Raw genomic sequence first — 22,595 nt, 5'->3', positions numbered from 1 at the left:
CTACCGAACTCCTCAGCCACTTGAACTATCTTATCCATATTAATAATGATATTGCCGGCTTTTTCTCTTAACGCATACAGCTGATTCTTGCCTATTCCTACTTTCTTCTTCACTGCTTTTAGGCTTCCTCCGTTCCGGAGAGCACGCTCAATTCTATCCATATTATACTTCCTTATGGAGCTATTTTGCGCTTTTTGATTAACTTCAAAAGTTCTGCCAGTTCTATTCTAGCTGTAGGGTTAGAGGCTTTCATACATTGGCGTTTCTTGATCAGATCTTTCATCTACTCAGATAGCTTACTGGTATCCTGTCTAACGAAGTTGCCGTCAGCTTCTATTGCACAATTCTTAATCATGCGCATAAGATTGTTGTTCATTGCTGTAACACTAAGGTCGACTTCCTCAGTTGAAGCCGAATACCTGTTCAGTAGTTTGATCCGGAATTCTTCTATTTCCTATCGTACCGCTAACTCATTCATTGGGTTCTTATGTGCAAGTTTCTTCCGTTCCCTCCTCAAGTCTAGGCTAATTCGAGATCCTACTATCCTGTGGCCACTGCAGCGCACCTTGCCGAGCACGTACACATCTTGTATGATGCCAGGGTTAGTGCAGAGTATTAAGTTTATTTCATTTCTAGTTTCGCCATTCGAGCTCGTCCATGTCCACTTTCGGCTATCCCGCTTGCGGAAGAAGGTACTCGTTATCCGCATATTATTCTGTTCCGCAAATTGAACTAATAACTCTCCCCTGCTATTCCTAGAGCCTATGCCATATTCCCCCACCGACTTGTCTCCAGCCTGCTTCTTGCCTACCCTGGCATTGAAGTCGCCCATGAGTATAGTGTATTTTGCATTGACTTTACCCATCGCCTATTCAGCGTCTTCTCAGAAGCTTTCGACTTCCTGGTCATCATGACTGTATGTAGGGGCGTGGACCTGTGCGACCTTCAAGTTGTACTTAAGTATGTCAATGAGACCTGCAAACTTCTCATTAAAGCTATGGCATTCTTCTATGTTGCCAGCTATATCCTTATTATTCAGGAATCCGACTCCTAGTTCTCGTCTCTCCGCTAAGCTTCGGTAGCACAGGACGTGCCCGCTTTTTAGCACTGTATTGCTGCTTTTGTCCTCCTAACCTCACTGAGCCCTATTATATCCCATTTTCTACCCGTTAATTCCTCCAATAGCACTGCTGGACTCGCCTCACTAGATAATGTTCTAGCACTAAACGTTGCCAGGTTCAGATTCTAATGGCGGTCTGTGCGGAGCCAGAGATTCTTAGCATCCTCTGCTGCATCGCAAATCTGTCGAATCGAACAGTCAATTCTGTGCTAAGGTAGCGTATAACAGCCCTTTGAAGTGTCGATGGCGACTGACCGATGCAAATGAGGACTGCTCCGAATGATTGTGCTGCTGGAGAGTCACGGCTGTTGCGCAGAGGTGTACTAGTTCCCGAGCGAATTAACGCGCAGGTGTTGATCACATCTGCTTGACAAGTTTATAGCTGTCACTTAATACAAAGACCCAGTTTTGGGGAGTCCGTAAAACTGCTAGCTCGATTCAGGCAAGGACATTTATTTTTGGGGGGACCATCTTATCATGTTTGCATCTCATTAAAACTTAGTCGCGCATATGGTATCCCAGGTATCTCCTTCAACGAACACAGCAGATCTACATTAATCTCTACGTGTATGTGAGACATACCGTTCTTTTAAATCCTTCATTACTGTTATGAAAGTCCACCGGATAAGAGAAAGCAGTCGGCTATAATTTACAAGCTGCTCAGCGGAGCGGAGCTATAGTTGGGAACGGCATTACATGCAGGTATGAAATATAAGATAAGCATTACCTGTTTTGCCGGCAAATCAGACTCGAGAACAATTTATTTCTTTTACACCCCGAGGAAAAAGCCGAAGGACACAACTACGTCCTTTTCTTTGGTTAAAGCAAGTTCCAGAATTACTCGTGGCAGAACCACGATACCATTAGTTCATCACCACATGGGGTTCTTTACCTAGCAACTAAACATAAAAACAGGAGTCGTTTTTCCATTTCGCCTCCGTCGATTTCATTTAACAACGCAATGCCAGAGCCACTGTAGCCACTAATTAGACTATTGCGCGGTATTTTTTTAAAACGTCGACTGGAAAAAACATAAACACGGCCTTTAGGCCAAAGATAAGCATGTGTAGAGTGGGTAAGTGTAATTGTTTTCGGCGCTCCGAGGTCCGCGCGCATTAAAATACACCGTACCAATTACTCTTTATTCTGTTACGGGAGGAAGACGCCAACATCAACGGAATATTGGGAGGAATTTTCTGTAATAATACACAACGTGAATCTTAGAACAGGGCGCGCGACGGGGCACATATATTTTATTTCTTTAAAGCGGCAAACCGAAAGCTTACCTGAGTTTTCACGTCTTGGTTTCACAAGACCTACTGACTGAAAACTATATGCAGAAAGCACGCATGAGAAACACATGCTCCTTGAAGAATAAGCAAAAAACTGTGTTCTCCAAGTGAAGTACAACAAGTTAGTACAATGCTGCGTAGAAACTAATAAACGCGTTCTTTGCTGGTGTCCAGAATACAGCACCTGGTAGACAGCCGCCATCGCGCTGGCCTTCCTCTAATACCGGCCGATTTCGGAGCACACAGTAGTGGAACGCCAACACACAAGTCGGTTAAGGTAATCCTGAAGTTTTTCCCTTCGAGTGACCTGTTAATTCTCACGGGCATTCCACATGTGAGAACATGTGTAGCTTCCACATTTCTTTTTTTCAATGTTTATTTGAGTCAAGAGTCTCAAAATCAATATGCGGGAATTACTCGGAGAAAATATGTTTTCTGTATGGATAGTGAGTTCATATTGTTGCTGACGTTGTTGTAAAATATATCCTGCTAATTGTAGCCGCTCACACTTATTAGGACCAAAGAAAAAAATGAGGCAGTTGTCATGTTATCATTCATCAATTATCGCTTCTGCTCGTCTAGACGTCCCTAAATGCATGATTAGCTGGCATTCTGCGGCGTCCAGGTTGTTGGAGATTGCGATTAGCTCAAACTTTTTCTCCGGGGTCTTGAAAGCTGCACCGTCGTAGGCTTTGATAATTAAGTGACAATAAAACATATCGAAGTGCTTATTTGGGCGAACAGTTGATTTTGGGTTGAATGGCGCGGTGCACTCGAAAGATTGCTTCACTTAGAAATGAAGTGGCTTAAATGCTCCAGTCATACCTCCAAGTAGAACGACCAAGTCTGTTGACAGACGCGAAGCTCTTTTCACACGGCAGGTGCCAGACGCCCCTATAGAAAGGTAGGCTTTCCTGACCTACTACCCCAAGTGCAATTTTTTGCTGCTTCATGGTCGCGCGTCAATGCTTGCAAACCTGTAATTCGATTACATTTTACACTTCATTTGCTTAGAACAAAGAGGTCGATATTGGAAGAGTACGGTCATTTATTGCACGCGGCTAAACGGTGCATTTATGTGCGGGTGTTCTTGACGTGGAGCCATTACCGCCGCTCGATTTGTCTTCGCACGTGGGAGTTTTAGCTGGCGTAGTGTTATGTTCTGCCTGTTCTTTGTTCTCCTTTCATCGGTGCTGATTTATTTTTCGCAGGAACCTTGTCTTTTCCTTGGGGTTCATGCTTCGCGTGTATTTGTAGCAGATCACTTCTTGGCTGCTGAACCAACATTTTTAAAAGGTATGTTCTGAAACCTGCCCTATGGGCGGAGTTCCGGCAACATTTCATCTACATTGGCACGATGACCATGACATACAAACCAATGATGCACCGATAAGTGCGGTACTCGTGCAAGCACATTTTTATTTTTTGTGCATATATATATATATATATATATATATATATATATATATATATATATATATATATACAAACGGCGTGGGTAAGGCAGGGAGGTTAGCACGAAAATATTCTAGTTTGCCCCCCAGCACTGACGGAAGGATACGTGGAAATGACCGATGCAAAGATTAGCCTAGAGCAAAAGCAAACGTACGTAAAGAGGAGCCGGTTGGGCACGTCCGTGAAACTACAGTCTCTCCAGTAGGCCGCTCGAACGCAAAAATTTCAAGACTGCCTTGACCGATTTATGGTGTGAGGACTATGTAGACCGGCGTTCTAGGACTTTTTGTTCCGAAAGCGGCCGTTCGTCAACACGTGCCAGCGTGGTTGCGAGTGGCTGCCTGTGTGCGCTGTATCGATGTTCGATAGTTTCCTCACTGCCGCAGTGGTCACACGCAGCACCTTCTTTCCTTTTGATGCGGAAAGCAAAGGATTTTGTAACAGGGATGCCAAGCCACAGTAAGGAGTCCAGTCGAACAAACCTAGTTTCCAGCACACCACGAAGTGTGTGCTGGAAACAAGGTTTGTTCCACAACGATTGTGTGGGATCATTTGCAAGCACTCCAATTTTCGCCGCTGCATCTGTTCGTGACAGCAGCATTGGTTCGTGCGCACCGTCTTCATGAGCAGGTAGAGCAGCTTCATCTGTTATTCATTTCCCTTTGCGCCACAGTGGCTACGGACCTGCTTAAATGTGACTTCGTGCCCTTGCTCGACGAGGCGAGGAAGGAGCTCTCGAATTACTACAACTAGTCCTTCGGAGAGTGCACAGAGTAAGGCGGAAAGGAAGCAATGTAGAGCTGCCTTGAACAAACTGTAAACACCATTTTTGAGGTGGTTCCTCTCGGATTATGCGTACTGTGCTACGAAGAGCAGCAAGCTGTGCAACTAGAATTCCGACGAAGGTCTACAGCATTCGGACAACAAAGCACAATGCAACAGGACACGTACAAGGGATAATTCTAATTGAATTTATACTGTACGAAAGAAAAAGAATATATAGAGACATTTCGCATGTCACCTAACGTAAATATAAGCGGCGAAGGCACGTGTCGAAAAATGATCAACTGTGTAACAGTGTTCAATACGTACTAGCCGAATTATTTGTGGTGCTGTAAAATCCGGTGACAGAAGCCGAAGACAACACTCGAATAGAGACACAGCATAAACGGTGCTATAGCTCTGATCAGGCTCTAAAACGCTGCACCGTAAAGTACCTAGAGGAGCTGGCTGAAGCACACAAACTAGCCCAGCTAGTTTGTGTAGGAAGACTAAGTAGCTAAGTAGGAAGACGCATACTGAAAAGTCTGAGGATCCGACATGGATCCACACACGCCTCCATATGAAAACGTCCACTAATATACTACGGAAATTTAAGGATAGACCCAATACCAAAAACGTGAACCCTGAACATCATAGGGATAGAAGGAGGGCAAAAGCTAAAGCTCTACATATACACTACTCGGGTCTGCAGGATACAGTCTACGTCAGCGTTGCGGACTACGCTAGTCGAGATGCTGTTCTCTATAGGAATAGTCAACAATAAAAGCCACGTCCGCTCTGCAGCAACAGTTAGTTGCATGCGTGCAGAGGAAGCAGAAAAGGCAGCTATAGCTATGGCTATCAATGACACCACCGCGAAAATCTTTTTTACTGATTCTAAAACTGCAGTTAGAAACGTTTCCAGTGGCAAAATCCACAAACCTGGCCCGCAAATTCTAAACGGATAGCCACCCCCTGATCGTCAGATTCAAATCATCTGGGTCTATGCACATTCCTCGCATCCTGGAAATCGGGCTGCTCACAATTGTGCCAGAGGTTTCGTCAGCCGGGCAGTGGGAGGCCTCGATCTGGGTTCAGCGAGGGATCATATGTTGATGTTCCACGAAATTACTATGCACTACCGCGAATGTAGCCAAAAATACCCCCCTCCACATAAATCACTAGATAAACTGCAACAGGTATCTTGGAGACAGTTGCATACTGGCTCATCGGCCGACCCTTACATATACTCACTAATATATCCGGGATGTTTCTCACCTAAATGCCAAAACTGCGATGCCCATAAGACGGACCTGACAAACATATTGAGCAACTGCCCCGGGCTAAAGCCAAGGGCGGAACTACAACTTAACAACACTTCGGACTGGGAGGTAGCGGTGTCCACCTCGGATCCCGCAGTCCACCTGCGGACCGTCAACTGGTCTTTGGAGATCGCCGAAAGTCAAGGGCTTATGGCGACGTCACGCTGCCTGGCAGACGGAATAACCCAGTAATTCACGGAATTCGAAGATCCGATGAAAATAAAGTTTTCCCTCCTCCTCCTCCTTGCAACATATCCATAGGGGCAAACGCCTTCTCAGTCTGCTGACACTCAGAAAGAAATCGATTGATTGTGCAAACATCTCGTCCAGGGGGCACTACGTGAGCATTAGGTGCAAACAAGCCCTGTCCCCACTCCCATGGTGCAGTCACTCAGTTTACAAAGCGACGCTTGCTTCGAGGTCCACAAGAACGACGTTCGCTGCGCAAGGTGTTACTCTGAGCACCAAGAAAACATCCAGGCTTCCTACTTTCTGTTGCGGCACTAAAGCAGTGAGTACACATGAGTCACGTTACCTCTCAGCAAACATACGGAACTAACCCCTTTCACAAAGCATGGAACACGTCGACAGGTGGAGCAGTGCCCGTTTGGTGTGCTTTCATCCTTTTCCTCAAACAGCGCCACGGCTTCCGAGGTTGTAATGTAGGCGCTTCCCGGGCTTTAGTGGGCACCGGTGGGAGCACAAAGGCTCCACGTGTGTTGTCACAGCGAAGAACATTTTTCTAAGATTTTTTTTCTTCATGCTAGTTTGCTCTCTGGCTAAGTATGCCGCCTCTCCGAAGTAGATGCTTGCGGTTGTGAAGGCACATCGTGCTTATGTCGCCTTTGCGGCTTCCCGTATTTTGTGGAGTTAGAAGTTTTCTGTGACAGTCAGAATTGCGTCCAGCAAGCCCACAAAAGTAAAGTCCACACACAAATTTGCTTCTATAATGCAGCTTGAAAATATGAATGACAGTAACGTGATAGATACGCGACAGTTGACTGGGCATCAGCTTGTTCTACGTCACGCAGAAGCGACATTGATAAGGAGACAAGTCAAGCAGCCTTGCTCGTAACTTAAGAGAAACAATAAATACCGCAAAAAGCCAGAAGTCATCACATGCTTGAAAGAGAGATACAGTGAATAACATTTACCAGCCGTAAATGTAGGAAGTGCCCCACACACGCCAACCAAACAACATTGTAGCCAGAGCGCCCATGTGACTCCATAAATAAATTTTGCGCAGTAACGCGCCTTTAGACACGAGATATCACCGTCGCAGTGGTATCTAAAGTATTATTTGGTTTATAGCGTACCCACATCATCATGCAGAAAGTATATGCATATTCATATTGTCTCAAGAAAATACCAGGAAGCGCGATCTTAAACAGGATAAAATGCAACAGGAATTAAAAACACCGAAGACTACATGCTACAAAGTCTAGCTATCGGGAGAGCAATTTGAATACCACTATTGGGAACTTTTCGAGACCGACTCAAATACGAATAAAATAAGGGAAAACATCAATTTAATAGAATCGAAAATCAAGTACTTTTGAAATACTCTTAATGAGCCAGCATTGTTTGGCGAGCTTCCCAGTCCTGTCATGCAAAAAGTGTAATGCCTTGTACATGCAGAAAAATACGTAAATTGTAAAGACGTTTAATCGTTATGATAATGTAAATTTAGATGATTGATAACTTTTCAGCCATAAGGAACAACATACCTCGAAAATAAAAAAAATAATACGTCGAGACATGCGTAGGGCTTCTTAGAAAAGCATAGAAAAGTACCGATGGGCCAACTGAAGTATGTGGGTGGGTCAACTTGAAGTTTGGAGTGTGGTCAACATGAAATTTAGAGGTGGGCCAACTTCGAACTTCGGTGTGGGCCAACTTAAATTAGGGGGTGGCCTAACTTGAAATTCGAACGTGGGCCAAGCTGAAATCTGGGGGTTGGCCAACTTAAGTTAGGCGGTGCGTCAACCTGAACTTTGAGGGTGGCACAACTTCCATTTATGAGTTGGCCAAATGGAATTTCGGGGTGGACCTACTTTAAATTTGGACTTAGGGCAAGTGAAGTTTGGGGGTCGGCTAGTTCGAAATTTCGGCTTGGGTGGGCCAACCTGAAATTTGCACGGTGACCAACTTAAATTGAGGTGTGGGCCGGCGACAGCTTGAGTGGACAAGGAAAGTGCGCCGAACACAGGCTTGCGAGAGCGACACCTGGGGTGACGTTGCTTCGCGGTGACGCACTCTCCGCTCACGCAACGCCTCACGCGCTACTGCGGCAGTTGCTATTAGACAGTTTTAGCAGAACGTTTTTGACGGTCCGCTCCGCTCTCCCGTTCCCGCTCACAGTTAGCGGAGCGGCGGTCGAAGAATCAGTTTTAGCGGAGCGCCCGGCTGCGTCTGAAAGGCATGTATGGGCATGTGCTCGCCTGACGCGCCACCTTGCCGCAGAAGGTAAAACCGCTATAAACATAATACTCAAGTTGTAAGAATTGCCGCAATAAAATAATATATTTGGAATTACCCAAATGTCTGAAGGCATTTCAGGCAATACATTGCATTTTCATTTTTTCTCTCTATATATAATCCTTACATTAACAAAGCCGTTACGCTGTGTAGTAGCCAAGGCAAGGTCTTTTGCTCTTTCAGTACACATGGTCCGCATAAACGTGCACACAAGTGACAAGCGTGTTCATCTCTGTTCACCTCTGACACGTCCGCTGTTCTCCCAGAGTTTAGGTGTATCGCACTGCTAGAAAACTGCAAGACATGACAACACGGCAGAGCATCTTGCAAGACCCGGTGCTACTAAATCAACTTAATTGGAGGGACCTAGAGGACATTTTGCTGTGTGAAGTTTTTGGCAGCACACGGAGAGACCCGCTTTCGGCCAACGGACTTTTGAACATGGATACCATGGACGCTGGCGTTTTCAGATCGTATTTTCGGTTTGAAAAAAACGACATATCAAGGCTTCATAATGCCTTGAGGATGCCAGCTGTCATCAAAACAGCTCAACGAGTGACTGTGCCAGGAGAGGAGAGTTTGTGTATTACGCTACGCCGGCTCTCGTACCCCAACAGGCTGTGCGATCTGGAGCACCTTTTTGGGAGGCATTATTCAGTTATATCATCAGTGACGAATATCGTTCTTTCGCACATCGAAAGCAACTTCAAACACCTTTTGAAGGACGTTAACAGTCACTCCTGGCTTGACATCCCTACCTTGGAGGAATTCTCACAGGTTGGTATCAGACATTTTGGTTCGTGCCCGTCATTATTTATTTATATTTTTTTCACACCTAAACTTTGCAGGCCGTGCATTCCAAAGGTGCACCCCTGGATAACTGTTGGGGATTCATCGACGGCACCGCGAGGGCTATCTGCCGCCCGTCGACTAATCAGAAGATGTTTTTTTCCGGGCACAAGCGCACCCATGCAGTAAAGTACCAGTCGATCATGTGTCCAAACGGCATAATCTGCCAATTAAATGGACCGTACTTCGGCAGCCGACATGATGCAGGTGAGTTGATCCAACAGAGACGAGAGTTCCTATTCGCAAGTTGTTACTAGACGTGATCGACGCAGCCGTCATGTTCAGTTACATGCTCATTGGCATAAATGCATTCACAATATGTAGATCAAGGACGGTACATTTTCAGTAAGCAGCAATTAACGAAGGTTAGCAAAATAATACATGTGGTAAAGTACATAAGCAAGAACATCAACTTGTCGTGCAGCCTTGAAAAACCTTGTATTGCTCTTTCTGAAAAAGTTTCTGTAAAATATTTTTCTCGTGCCAGGAATGAGAATGCCCTGGATTACGTTGAGCTAAAATTCAACAGTTTTCAAGGCTCATATGTTTGTAACACATGTATTTCAAGAAGGTAATAATTATGCTAAGTAGGCAGACAAAAACAAGTACGTTTTCAAGAAATATCAAACTACTGTACGGCAACATTTTAAAATATAACTCTAAACTGTTTAGAAGGGAAGGGCACTTAAACAAATAATTTTTCATAATTTGTAGCAACTTGTGGCAGGGCAATATTATTTGATAAAGCAAATGTAGCTATACAATGAGTGTGTATGAATGTATGCGTGATAAAATGAGAAAATTGTAGCAATGCTGAATACTGAACGAACTTTAATTAGGGCTCTCATGAGAAAACCAGTTTATTTCCTAACGACTGAAGCAATTTGAAAATAAAAATTTTTATTAAGACCTGCGACAACTCCTGAGAACATTCTATGGTTAACTTTTTTATTTCAATCTTGCTTATCAGTAATTGTAAATTCAATGCAAATACATTTTACAGGGTGTGTAACTGTCACATTTGTGAGGAGTAATTAGTTTTGTTAAACAAAATTCTGAAAAGGTGCAAGCAGTGCAGGTTGTCTGCCGCGTTGCACACGCTGCAAGGTTCAAGGGTGCACTGCACCATGTCAGCACCTTGCCTTGCACCCCATGCAATCGAGGACCCAATTGCAGGCGGCACAGCTGTACTGCAGAGTATAGGGACCTATGTGCAGAGAAACTTGGCTGAATAGGGATAGACCTGTAGGTTGGTTTACCTTGTGTACTTTGAGACGGCACAGATAATAACATGCAAAATATACAGCTAGGTGATGCAACTGATAAAACAGTCTACTATTGCCTATTTTGTCTTGGTTGCAGCGGTTTTGGGAGATGGCATCATATTCTGATTGCAAAAACCACTTTGTGATCTTGCAGGTATACTCCGAATAAGTAGGACCTATGAAAAACTAGAAAAACTTGTCCAGGGCCACAGCTATTGCATCTATGGTGATCCTGCATATCCCCTGAGGCCACTGTTGCTGAAGCCCTACAGCGCAACATCTTCTAGTGGGCACCAGTTGCTATTCAACAAGCAAATGAGCAAAGTGCGCCAAGCTGTTGAATGGGGTTTTGGCAAGATTGCTGGCTTATTTGCATTTGTTGACTTTCGAAAAAATCAAAAACTGTACCGCCAGAATTTGCCGCAAATGTACAAAGTAAGTGCCCTTCTGGCCAACTGCCACACCTGCCTCTATGGCTCACAGGTGTCAACTTACTTTGGTCTTGAGCCACCAGCCTTGGAAATGTACCTGAATTTGCGGTGAAATCACCTAGCCGAAAGGTGAGATGATGGGGTACGTGCTCGAATTCTGACTGACGTGCCCAGTCAAAATGCTCTGCTAGCAGCGTCGACTGCCGAGGATCTGAGGATTACCTATATTCAGGCACCAGTTATATTCAGACTGGGATACATAGCGCAACAAAATATGACACAGAGACAAGCAGAACTGTATGGTGATGTAACTGATGTACACAGGACGAGCGCTGAGCGCTCGTCCTGTGTTCTGCTTGTCTCTGTGTCATATTTTGTTGCGCTATGTATCCCAGTCTGAATATAACTGGTGCCTGAATATAATCCCCAGATCCTCGGCATTCGACGCTGCTAGCAGAGCATTTTGACTGGGCACGTCAGTCAGAATTCGAGCATGTACCCCATCATCTCACCGCTCGTCCTGTGTTCCGCTTGTCTCTGTGTCATATTTTCTTGCGCTATGTATCCCAGTCTGAATGTATCCCACCAACACACCCACACTTCTTCCCCACCAGTTATATGTCCAGCTGTGGTGCAGAAGGGCTGCCGATTGGGCAAGTTGGAGTTCCATGGTAACAATAAAATTCAAACAGTGCTAGACGACAGGACCAGAAAGAGGAGGAGACAAACACAGCGCTGAACTTACAACTGATTTATTTGAAGTAAGAAGTCAACATTTATACATACAAAACCGGGCACGCATGTGCCCGGTCATACATCGATGATCAGATACAAACTCCGGACAGCCAACATACGCACGCGTTGTACCTGCCTTGCAATCTACCCTTTATGCAGCAATGCCATTTCTTTCGCTGACAAGGTTAAAGATGTTTTGCTAACGCAACTATTAGATTTTCTGATGATATGGAATGCTTCAGTGACTTCTCTGGTAGCCTTGTCACTATGAAAAAATAACAATTGTGTATCGTCAAACAAAGGTACGCATTTACAAATACTGCAATGCTTTGCCAGGTTAGTGTCTTTTTTGTCCAATGAATTGGCATGCTCCATTAGTCTAATATTGATGCAACGGCCTGTCTGGCATATGTAAGTTTGACCACAAGATAAAGGAATTGGGTAGACAGCGCCCTTCTTGCAACTGATGTACTTATTGACATGATTTACCTTGCATGCAGCATACCGTTTAAAGCCTTCCTGCTTCCTCTGGAATGCTGCCCCTAATTTACCCAGCTTCATCGGAGCAGAAAAAACTACCCTCACACCATACTTGGCCCCTACCCTCTTAAAACGATGTGACAACGCGTGCTTATAAGGCAGACAACTTTTTTCCCCACATTTTCTTTGGGCTGTTACGAACATTTCAGCGTTTTTATAATCTTATTAGCACCAGCCACAATTACAGAATCTGGAAAACTGGCCTCTCTGCATCTCTGGCCTTGGACCATCAGGCTACTGGACATTTGATGAGTACACGATTTTTTGACAGCCATACCAATACATCCTGTTACAATTCCGAATTTAACAAGCTTAGAGTGACAAGACGCGTAGTTTACAAGAGGTTTTTCACTCCTGGGAGCGTATCGCCAGCATACATGGTTAGACAAAAAGGTCAAATTCAGATCTAAGAACTGCAGGTCGTTGCTGTGTGGGATCTCATGTGTGAAGCTCAGTCCAGACCCATGCTTAGTTAGAAAAAACATCGATTAAGTCAGGTACACATTCAGCACCCTTAGACCCAACTAAAATTAGGAAGTCGTTCACGCATCGAACAATTCGAATATACCTTCCATTTAAGTCCTTCTCTACTTTCCTGTCAACATAACTTAGAAAAATGATACTAAGTATTGGGGCAATTTTGGCACCAATACACACCCTCGACTTTTGCTTCAATACTTTGTCTTCCCACATTACATGGGTATTCTCTAAATGAAAGGATAAACGTTCCATGAAAGACCCACTCGAACTGCCAAAATTATTTTGGAATGTGCACTCATCGTGCCCAGTTTTGTACGCATAAATGTTGACTTCTTCAAATAAATCAGCTGCAAGTTCAGCGCCGTGTTTGCCTCCTCTTTCTGGTCCTGTCGTCTAGCGCTGTTTGAATTTTATTGTTACCAGCTGTGGTGCCCAGCCAGCATGAAGTTAATTTGCCTGATAGGCGTGTAACTGAGCCGACTGGTTCTATGTAGGCACCTTCACGACAAATGACTGATGTGTGTAGTCCCTATGCTTTCTCCAAAACACCTAATGCTCATGTCTTTGAGCCTTCGTGCTCACATGCATCATCATTATCATCAGCCTGGTTACGCCCACTGCAGAGCAAAGGCCTCTCCCATACTTCTCCAACAACCCCGGTCATGTACTAATTGTGGCCATGCCGTGCCTGCAAACTTCTTTATCTCATCCGCCCACCTAACTTTCTGCCGCCCCCTGCTACCCTTCCCTTGGGATCCAGTCCGTAACCCTTAATGACCATCGGTTATCTTCCCTCCTCATTACATGTCCTGCCCATGCCCATTTCTCTTTCTTGATTTCAACTAAGATGTCATTAACTCGCGTTTGTTCCCTCACCCAATCTGCTCTGTTCTTATCCCTTAACGTTACACCTATCATTCTTCTTTCCATAGCTCGTTGCGTCATCCTCAATTTGAGTAGAACCCTTTTCGTAAGCCTCCAGGTTTCTGCCCCGTAGGTGAGTACTGGTAAGACACAGCTATTATATACTTTTCTCTTGAGGGATAATGGCAACCTGCTGTTCATGATCTGAGAATGCGTGCCAAATGCTCCCCAGCCCATTCTTATTCTTCTGATTATTTCCTTCTCATGATCCGGATCCGCCGTCACTACCTGCCCTAAGTAGATGTATTCCCTTACGACTTCCAGTGCCTCGCTGCCTATTGTAAATTGCTGTCCTCTACCGAGACTGTTAAGCATTACTTTAGTTTTCTGCAGATTAATTTTTGCTCACATGCAGTTCTTCACAAATCTGCGTTCCCAGCCGTGTCTAAGGAGCGCGTCGATGAATCTTCGGATTCTTTTGAATCTTGTTCGCTGCCCCGAGTCGCCTGACAGGCGCTTCAGTGAGCTAGAAAGCTCAAATTTCAAGTCTTTACCTCCGCCCCCTGTTTTGCCTGGTGGGTGCTTAGCTGAACAGCAAAGCTCAAAAGTAACTTCGGAGCCATTGCTGGCACCTATAACGGGACTTACATGGCAGTCAAGAAGGCGGCACCAGAAACCACACCACTTTTATGATAATGTTTCATGTGTTCATAGTTCCTGTTATTCCTTTGCATTTCTATGTTACATACCTGGACAGGTGTGCAGATATTTTTTTGGGGCTGCTGTGCAGTTCATTGCGTTCTTAGTATTTTCATGTTTGTTCTATTACAGTGCGACTATGGACATAAGTTTGCACTTTCTTGTCTTTATCTGCTTCGCAGTGCAGTTGCAACATAATTTTCTCGTTTTGCGTGTTTGTATTTGCATTGAACAAAAAATGAGTGCTCTATTTTGTCACATTTCTTTTTGTTCTGCAAGGGGGGAGAGTTGGGAGTTACTTTGGCATTGTATAATGTACACCATTAACGAATGTATAGTGATGTTCCTTCCCCTGTCTTACTTTCAAAAAAGAGGGAGATGGTGTTTTTTCGGGGCTTCGGTTTCAGAACTGAAACCCCAATATAAGACTATGCTTTGCTATAAAAAAGCTTACTGCTTTTGTTGTTCATTGCTCAACCATGTAAAAAATGAATGTATGTCACTAGAACGTGTTTCCTCGAAAAATTTGTGCTTGTTGGTGTATGATAGAATTGCAAAAAAAATGGTTAAAGGAACAAAAAAGGGATTTTAAACATCAGCTTTATGCACGAAAATGTTTCAAGGGTTCGTTTTCCACAGATTTTTAGTTTGTCCCCTCCAAACTTTTGTTCTTGTCTTCTTGTGTGCACCTTTACTTTTTCTACCTTGTGCAGCACTAGTGCATTCAGAGAAGGACTTTGGCAAATGCTTTGGGAGATAATTTTTTAATTGTGCGAAGGCCACATTCCAATTCAACTTGTGTCATCTGTAAACAAAAAGGGGTTCTCTAATGCGGACTCAGCTAGCTAACCGCGCACTTGGCTAAAACACTAGCTCAGGCCGACAGTGGCCCGCGAATATGCCACTGTGGGCCAGAAAACGCGACGCAAAGCAAGGCTCACGCGTAGACTCGTCCCAAGCGGCTCCCACGCAACAAGGGCGCCTCGCGAACTTGGGGGAGCAAGCAGACACACAACCTTTCTCTTTGAAATGCAACTTTACTCTCTCCGACACAGGCTACTGTACACCGCCAGGGTCGTAAAACGCGGGACTCGAGGCGGAGGGAGATGCCTGCGGTCAGCGAAGGGGGGTCGAACCAGGAGTGGCGACGAGGCTGCAGGCATGCAGCCCGCCGTTTGTGGGACTGTCTCCTCTATGTCTTCCAGGCACCTCGATTTCTTAGAAAAACAGGGTCTTGTAGTGAAGGCGCGGTGTTCGTTGCTTACACTCGACCATCCTGCACGATCTCGTCCCGAGAGAGTCTCGTCATTCTCACTCGCTGTTCGACGCCAATTTAAACTGTTTCATCTGGCTTACATGGGCGCTCGTAACATGGTCTGGCCGCGTCGACACCTTCGATATTCGTAGGTTCTAGATGCGATATGTGTCTGCAGGCAGCACCTCTGTAACAATGTGCGGGCCTCTGTGTTTAGGTTGCGTGTTCGTAGGCTGTCCTGTGTCCTTAACTGTTTGTGGCCACGGAGGCGGCGGTAGTCGATCACCCTCTTGTATGCGCAATCCTTTCTTCTGTGCAAGAAGAACAGGGCTGCTGTACTGGAAACTACTGTCACGGATTAATCCACATGATTTCAGCTCATCAGTAATGTGCTTCAGTACCCGCCTTTCATAGTAAGAGCTGCGGTATGGTGGCTGGAAAACCGGCTTGCTTCCAGGGAGCTCCACGATTTTCATTTCAGCAATGCCGGTGCACCCCAGTTCTTCGATTTGCACTGCACAACAATTATTATGCTTGTTAAGCAACACGCAGGGCTGTGTTTTCTCTTCTCCATAGACGATCGAGCCAACATTACTGTCACTTTGGCTTATTAATTGCAGCGCATGGGCCTCCTCATTGGCAGTCAGTAAAACTTGCTCTGGCATGTTGCAAGGAGCGGGTGTACACTTGAGTTTATTACCTTGCTTCATGGGCAACTTGACGTCGCTGTAGTTCGCAACCGGGTCACTGAAAACATCAGGTTCATCAAGGGAAGGCGTTCCCGACACAGACAGAACCGTCCGAGGGGCAGCCTCAACGCTTTCGCGACCCTTGACGACCTCTCTGTCTTTCCAATTCTGCAACAAGACCTGCCAGCTCTTGTGCTTCCCTTTGGTTTAGCAAATGGGCACACCCACCACTACGGACCAGAAGCAAATCGGGCAAGTCAATCACATCCGTACCAATGATGACGTCCGGTCCAACAAAGGCGTCGTCACTGACTATGTAAAAGTGGACGGCGGGAAGATCAACATCATCGACGTGCACCCTTAAGTCCAGTTCGCCGAGGGATGACCGCTGTCCACCCACACCGCGTATGGCCGCTCCGGGAGGTACCGTAAGCTCCCTGTTCGGCTGCACGGATGGCGTCAGCTTGATCAAGCTCACATCGGCACCCGTATCGAGAAGAGCGGCATCCATTTGCCGTCAATGCAAACGCTTTTGTACAACCTCTTTGAAGGCGTGGTGCGTACAATATTGGTCACGTTCTCTGAGCGGCCCTGATTCGGACAAAATTTCGCGCTGTGCCCATCGTAATTGCACTTCGTGCAGTGAAGTGGCCGCCGTGGCTCAGAACACTGACGCGACAGGTGGCCTGTTTTTTAGCAGTTGTAACAACATACTCCGTCCGCGTGTCGCACTCCTCGCACGGTACTGCTGCGTACAGCATCGTCTACTTCTATTGACGAAGGAAATGGCTGGTGGCCACTGCTCGGTCGGCTTCGGCTGCTGAATCTTTGTGCCGATGGGAATTGCTTTTCGTGGCTTTCTGTAAAATTTTCATATGCTTTGATAGCTTGAAGCAACTCGTCCACACTTCTGTAGCTTCTGTCCCGCAGCGCGAAACTCAATTCAGTCGACCAGAGACATCTGACAATCTCAGTAATTGTGTCCGGCAGACTTAGCTTGACCCTGGTGCACATTCGTTGCTTTTCTCTGACGTACTTCGTCACCTCCTCATCACGACTTTGAACTCGTTCGGCCATTCTCCTCCATAAGTCCGGCAAGCTTTCTTCAGTCACGAAAGCTGATTTAAATGCAGTTTCGAACTCTTGCCACGACTGATGCCTTGTTGCTGACGAGATTAGCCAATCCTTAGCGGGGCCCTGCAGCTTGAGGTGAATTGCAGTTAGGCGTTGTTGTTCAGACCAGTTAGCTAAGTCCGCAATGTGCGAAAATGTTTCCAGCCAATCTTCAGCACTGATTTGGGCGCTGTCCCCGTTAAAGCTTGCGATGGCGGTAGAGGGGTCCGGACTCACATGAACAGTTGTCGCTGTCGAGGGCGGATTCATCCTCTCCATCATGCGGGCCATTGCAGAGAAGGCCTCGGTGAGCTGTCCCAAGATCGCGTTGCTCGGGCCTGAATCCGGCTGGAACAACAGTGTTGAGGAAGCAGGAGTAGAGCAGCCAAGCTCCCGAATTTCCTCCTGCAGTCGCGAAAGCTGGGCGACTTTTTCTTGGAGCTGGTCTGGTGCGTTGCGATCATTGCGTTGCCTGCTGTCTCGTTGGAGCTCGGTGGCGCTTGTCACCTCCTCAGCAGCGCGCGACTGGGCAGCAAGACGTGTGTCGTACGGATGTTCGCCTTCCTGGCTCATCTTGACGGGCTTGTTGGGATTATCCCACTTCTGAATGTAAACAAAAAGGGGTTCTCTAATGCGGACTCAGCTAGCTAACCGCGCACTTGGCTAAAACACTAGCTCAGGCCGACAGTGGCCCGCGAATATGCCACTGTGGGCCAGAAAACGTGACGCAAAGCAAGGCTCCCGCGTAGACTCACCCCAAGCGGCTCCCACGCAACAAGGGCACCTCGCGAACTTGGGGGAGCAAGCAGACATACAACCTTTCTCTTTGAAATGCAACTTTACTCTCTCCGACACAGGCTACTGTACACCGCCAGGGTCGTAAAACTCGAAACTCGAGGCGGAGGGAGATGCCTGCGGTCAGCGAAGGGGGGTCGAACCAGTGGTGGCGGCGAGGCTGCAGGCATGCAGCCCGCCGCTTGTGGGACTGTCTCCTCTATGTCTTCCAGGCACCTCGATTTCTTAGAAAAACAGGGTCTTGTAGTGAAGGCGCAGCGTTCGTTGCTTACACATCATATCTAGTGTGCCTGTACTGCCATTGTTGAAGTGACTGAGTGTCGCTAGAGCAAACACGTCTAAGCAAATAATAAGAAGTGATACTTTTGTAAGAAATCCAGTATCGAACTTGGCGGCATGCCTTAAAGAGCCCCTAAACCCATGTTACCTCAAAAATTTGTTGTTCAACAGTGTATCAACAACAGCAAAGTGTATTGCTGCTGTGTTCATAAAAAATTTTTGGCACAGTATCCTGTGTACAATGTGCACTTGAAATGTTAAGAGTGGTCTAAGGGCCTTTTAAGAAACATTACAGTTTGAGCAGTGCACTGTATGACAATGAATGTGTACCGGGTTGCTGTGTAGAAGTCTCCACACTTTGTTCACAAGGAAGCAAAAATAAAAGTGAATTATGTGACTCAAAGGTCACAGCACATGGACTCTGTGTACTCTGTATTGTAGAACAATTTATTGTGCTCAAAGCTAAACAAACTTTCATCACAGGTTCGGGCGATTTTCTTTATCGACACGTCTCTCGAGGTTTTCCAGCCGTTCCAAAAGCTGCTCTCTTTCTTCAGCTCGGCACTGCACTTCATACCTGTAAAGGTGTGAATTTTTGAAGGATGAATAGGTTGCATTTTTCAAACAGGCTGATGGCGCTCACGCATAGATGCCTTGCCAGACAGTGTTGCTAATTGAGCTATTAGGTCCATTCGATTCGCCTGCACCATTCCGAACCAGTTCACGGCAGTTTACGAACAGCACAACACTCGGACAGCAAAGACTTGTTGCAGGCCTTATGTTTTGGCTAACTAATGTGCAGAGTGCATAAGTTTGACGGTCTGCTGTTATGATCGGCTTTTCAGGGTAAATACACACCACATTCGCATAGTTGCATCAGACGCAAGTAAGCAGGACTCTAACAGTACTTGCACCTCTGTCCTGCACTACTGTGACCCACTTGTACACCTTCACCAAGTTGGCATCAACATTAGAGGGTGCAGGAAAATGTTGAACCAATCCTGCAACATTGCTGTACAGCTCAAGTGAATGTTAGGATGCAGCACCTCGTAACTAGTTCAGGTGGTGCAGGCGAATCAAACGGACCTACTGACAGTGCTTCGAAATGCTTGAATATCTGTAAACATAATTTTTAGTATTCAAGTTGTTAATGAGCACACAAAAAAATCAGTTTCTTGCTCCACATAAATCAGCTTCACTGAGAATTGACTGCTCCACACCGTAGCTGCGCAGCGACGCGAGGCAGCCCTTGTGCCAATATTTGAGTGGAAGAGATCAACGCTTCAACGTGCACAAGCTGTCCTGCACTGTGTACATGTGTGGCCTGGTCTTCATGGCCGAGTTTCAATGCTCTACATTGTGTGCGCATATTGCTACACATCTTAGAATTAGGTTGTCTGGCAAACATGCTCCCTGCTGTCATATTCCACGTATCCTAATATATACATTCCTGTGTGTCAGGATATGCAAAATGGGCTTGTGCAGGAGTATGCCCACTCTAGAACATGACAGTGCACCACCACCGAAAGGTTGCATTCCCATGCTCAGGAAAATGAGGTACTGTAGTTGTACATACCGTACACAATGAGAAGAATATGGGTATCCAAAGCGATAGACATTTTTTTGGCCACATCTGTACATAGAAACATACAATGAATGAAGACAGAAGTCATGGTGTCATCATCATCATCAGCCTATTTCATGTCCACTGCAGGACAAAGACTTCTCCCTGCGATCTCCAATTACCGATGTCCTGCGCCAACAGATTCCAAATAGCACCCGCAAAGCTCCTAATTTTGTCACACCATCTAGTTTTCTGCCGCTTCCAATGCGCTTCCCTTCTCTTGGTACCCATTCTGTCACCCTAATGGTCCAACGGTTATCTAATCTTCGCATTACATGACCTGCCAAGCGCCATTTTTTTTCTCTTAATGTCAAATGGAATATCGTCTACACCCATTTGCTCTCTTATCCAAACCGCTCTTTCTGTCGGTTAAAGTTATGCTTAGCATTCTTCGTTCCATCGCTCTCTGCGCAGTCCTTAACTTGTTCTCAAGTTACTTTGTCAGTCCCCAAGTCTCTGCCCCATATGTCAGCACCGGTAAAATTCACTGATTCCATACCTTTCTTTTCAATGATAACGGTAAGCTTTCAGTCAGGAGCTCATGATGTCTACCCAACGTGATCCAGCCCATTTTTGTTCTGCGAACTTATTTCTCATGGTCAGGGTTCCCTGTGATTAGTTGACCTAGGTAAATGTATGCCTTCACGGACTCTGGAGGCTGACTGGCAATCTTGAACTCTTGCTCCCTTGCCCGGTTATACTCATCATTATCTTTGTCTTCTGCTTATTAATCTTCGGCCCCATTCTTACACTCTCTCTGTTAAGGCCCCCAATAATTTGTTGTAACTCGTCTGCATTGTTGCTGGATAGAACAATGCCTTCGACAAACCGAAGGTTGCAGAGATATTTGCCGTCGATCCTTACTCCCAAGCCTTCCCAGTTTAATGGCTTGAATACTTCTTCCAAGCACGCAGTGAATAGCCTTGGAGATATTGTGTCTCCTTGTCTGACTCTTTTCTTTATAATCAACGGGACTGACTGATGGAATAGCACAGTGTGGTATAAAGGTTATGAACAGGGATAAGTGCCTCAGAAAGGCTGGCCAACGTTTCGATAGGTGGACCCATCTCCATCAAAGGCGGTCTCGTCATCCTCGGCGTGTTAGTTTTAAACTGTTAGTAGAGTGACATCACAAGCGGTTGTTGTCGGTGGTGGGTGGTTGTAAAGGGAGACTTCAAATCGAATGAGCGTTGTCACTTGACATCTGTAAACGTGGTTTCTAAGACGAGCGGACTAGAGTGAGAGAGTCGGAAGGCGGGGAGAAAGAAAAAAAGAAAAACAAAACCGACACCAAGAGGGAAATGGAGCAAGAAAGGCATGGGAGGGCGTTGGGGAAGCAAGAGGTTAGGGAGATTCAGGGTGTCGTTGGCTGCATGTTTTTGTGGCACCAGCCAGCCAGCCACCACCTACTACAACCGCACGTGACGTCACTCTAGTAACCCTTCAAAACTAACACGCCGAGGATGACGAGGCCATTTTTGACGAAGATAGGTCTACTTATCGAAACGTTGGCCAGTCTCTCTGGGGCACTTATCCCTGTTCATAACCTTTACACCACAATGTTTTTTATTGGTATCTTCTCACTTTTCTTGTGTCGAATTAAGGTGGCTATGGACTCTCTGTAGATATTTTGCATGGTATTTATGTAAGCCGTCTGTACTCCTTGATTATGCAATGCCTCTATGACTACTGGTATTTCTACTGAATCAAATGCTTTTTTGTAATCTATGAAAGCCATATAGAGGGGCTTATTGCACTCTGCAGATTTCTCGATAACATGATTAATGACATGGATGTTATCCATTGTAGAGAATCCCTTCCTTAAGCCCGCCTGTTCCCTTGGTTGACTAAAGTCCAGTGTTGCCCTTATTCTGTTGGAGATTATTTTGGTACTGGGAGTAAGCTAATGGGCCTATAATTTTTCAGATCTTTAACCTTTCCCTTTTTGTGGATTAATATAATGTTTGCATAATTCCAGTTTTCTGGGACACTTGCAGTAGATAAACATTTCATATAGAGAGCCACCAGTTTTTCAAGCATTATGTCTCCTGCATCTTTGATTAAGTAGAGTGTTATTTCATCTTCTCCTGCCGCTTTTCCCTGTTTCGTCTCGCAAGGGTCTTGTGACCTCATCTCTAGTCATAGCGTAATGGGCACCAAAAGGAATGCAGAGAGGGAGGAGATGGACAACCTAGGTTATTCATCACTACTCCAGATGAAGATACCTGTGCAATATATACCACATGTACCTGTGCTTTTCTTCTTCAAAAGCGAGCTTCCGTTCGTCATAATCCAGCCTACGCTGTGCCAGGGCCAGTTCTTCTTTGCGGACAGAAAACTCGTGCTCCTCCCGTCTGGCCAGGAGCTCCAATCCAAGTTCTTGTAATGCTCGGATTCCTGTGGAGGCGGCAAAAGAAAACTGAAAATTGTTGCTGAGGTTCTAAGCAGTATGAATATGGGCAAAACTATACGGATGCCTCATATTAACTCTTTAACCCCTAATCCCAGGCTGTGCTCGTCATGGGAGGTTGTATCAATATCGCTAATG

General features: G+C 45.7%; 1 protein-coding gene and 1 long non-coding RNA gene across 2 annotated transcripts; one reads left to right on the top strand and one right to left on the bottom strand.

The window, feature by feature from the left end:
- The first annotated feature begins 8,732 nt into the window (after positions 1-8,732).
- Positions 8,733-11,086, top strand: LOC139054509 (uncharacterized). The gene is made up of 3 exons (XM_070531582.1): positions 8,733-9,206; positions 9,278-9,485; positions 10,698-11,086. Exons 1-3 carry the CDS (start codon positions 8,733-8,735, stop codon positions 11,084-11,086), a joined length of 1,071 nt encoding a protein of 356 aa, XP_070387683.1.
- Positions 11,087-18,911: 7,825 nt separating this feature from the next.
- LOC139059457 (uncharacterized) lies at positions 18,912-22,332 on the bottom strand. Its single transcript, XR_011514189.1, has 3 exons — positions 22,297-22,332; positions 20,000-20,056; positions 18,912-19,000 (listed from the first exon to the last, which is right to left on the bottom strand). It is a non-coding gene; the product is annotated as an uncharacterized lncRNA (long non-coding RNA).
- Between the last annotated feature and the right edge of the window lie 263 nt (positions 22,333-22,595).

This window comes from Dermacentor albipictus, chromosome 1 (genome assembly GCF_038994185.2).
Source record: "Dermacentor albipictus isolate Rhodes 1998 colony chromosome 1, USDA_Dalb.pri_finalv2, whole genome shotgun sequence".
NCBI lineage: Eukaryota > Metazoa > Arthropoda > Arachnida > Ixodida > Ixodidae > Dermacentor > Dermacentor albipictus.
Note: the sequence above shows the minus strand (reverse complement) of the source record. Positions and strands in the feature narration are given on the sequence as shown.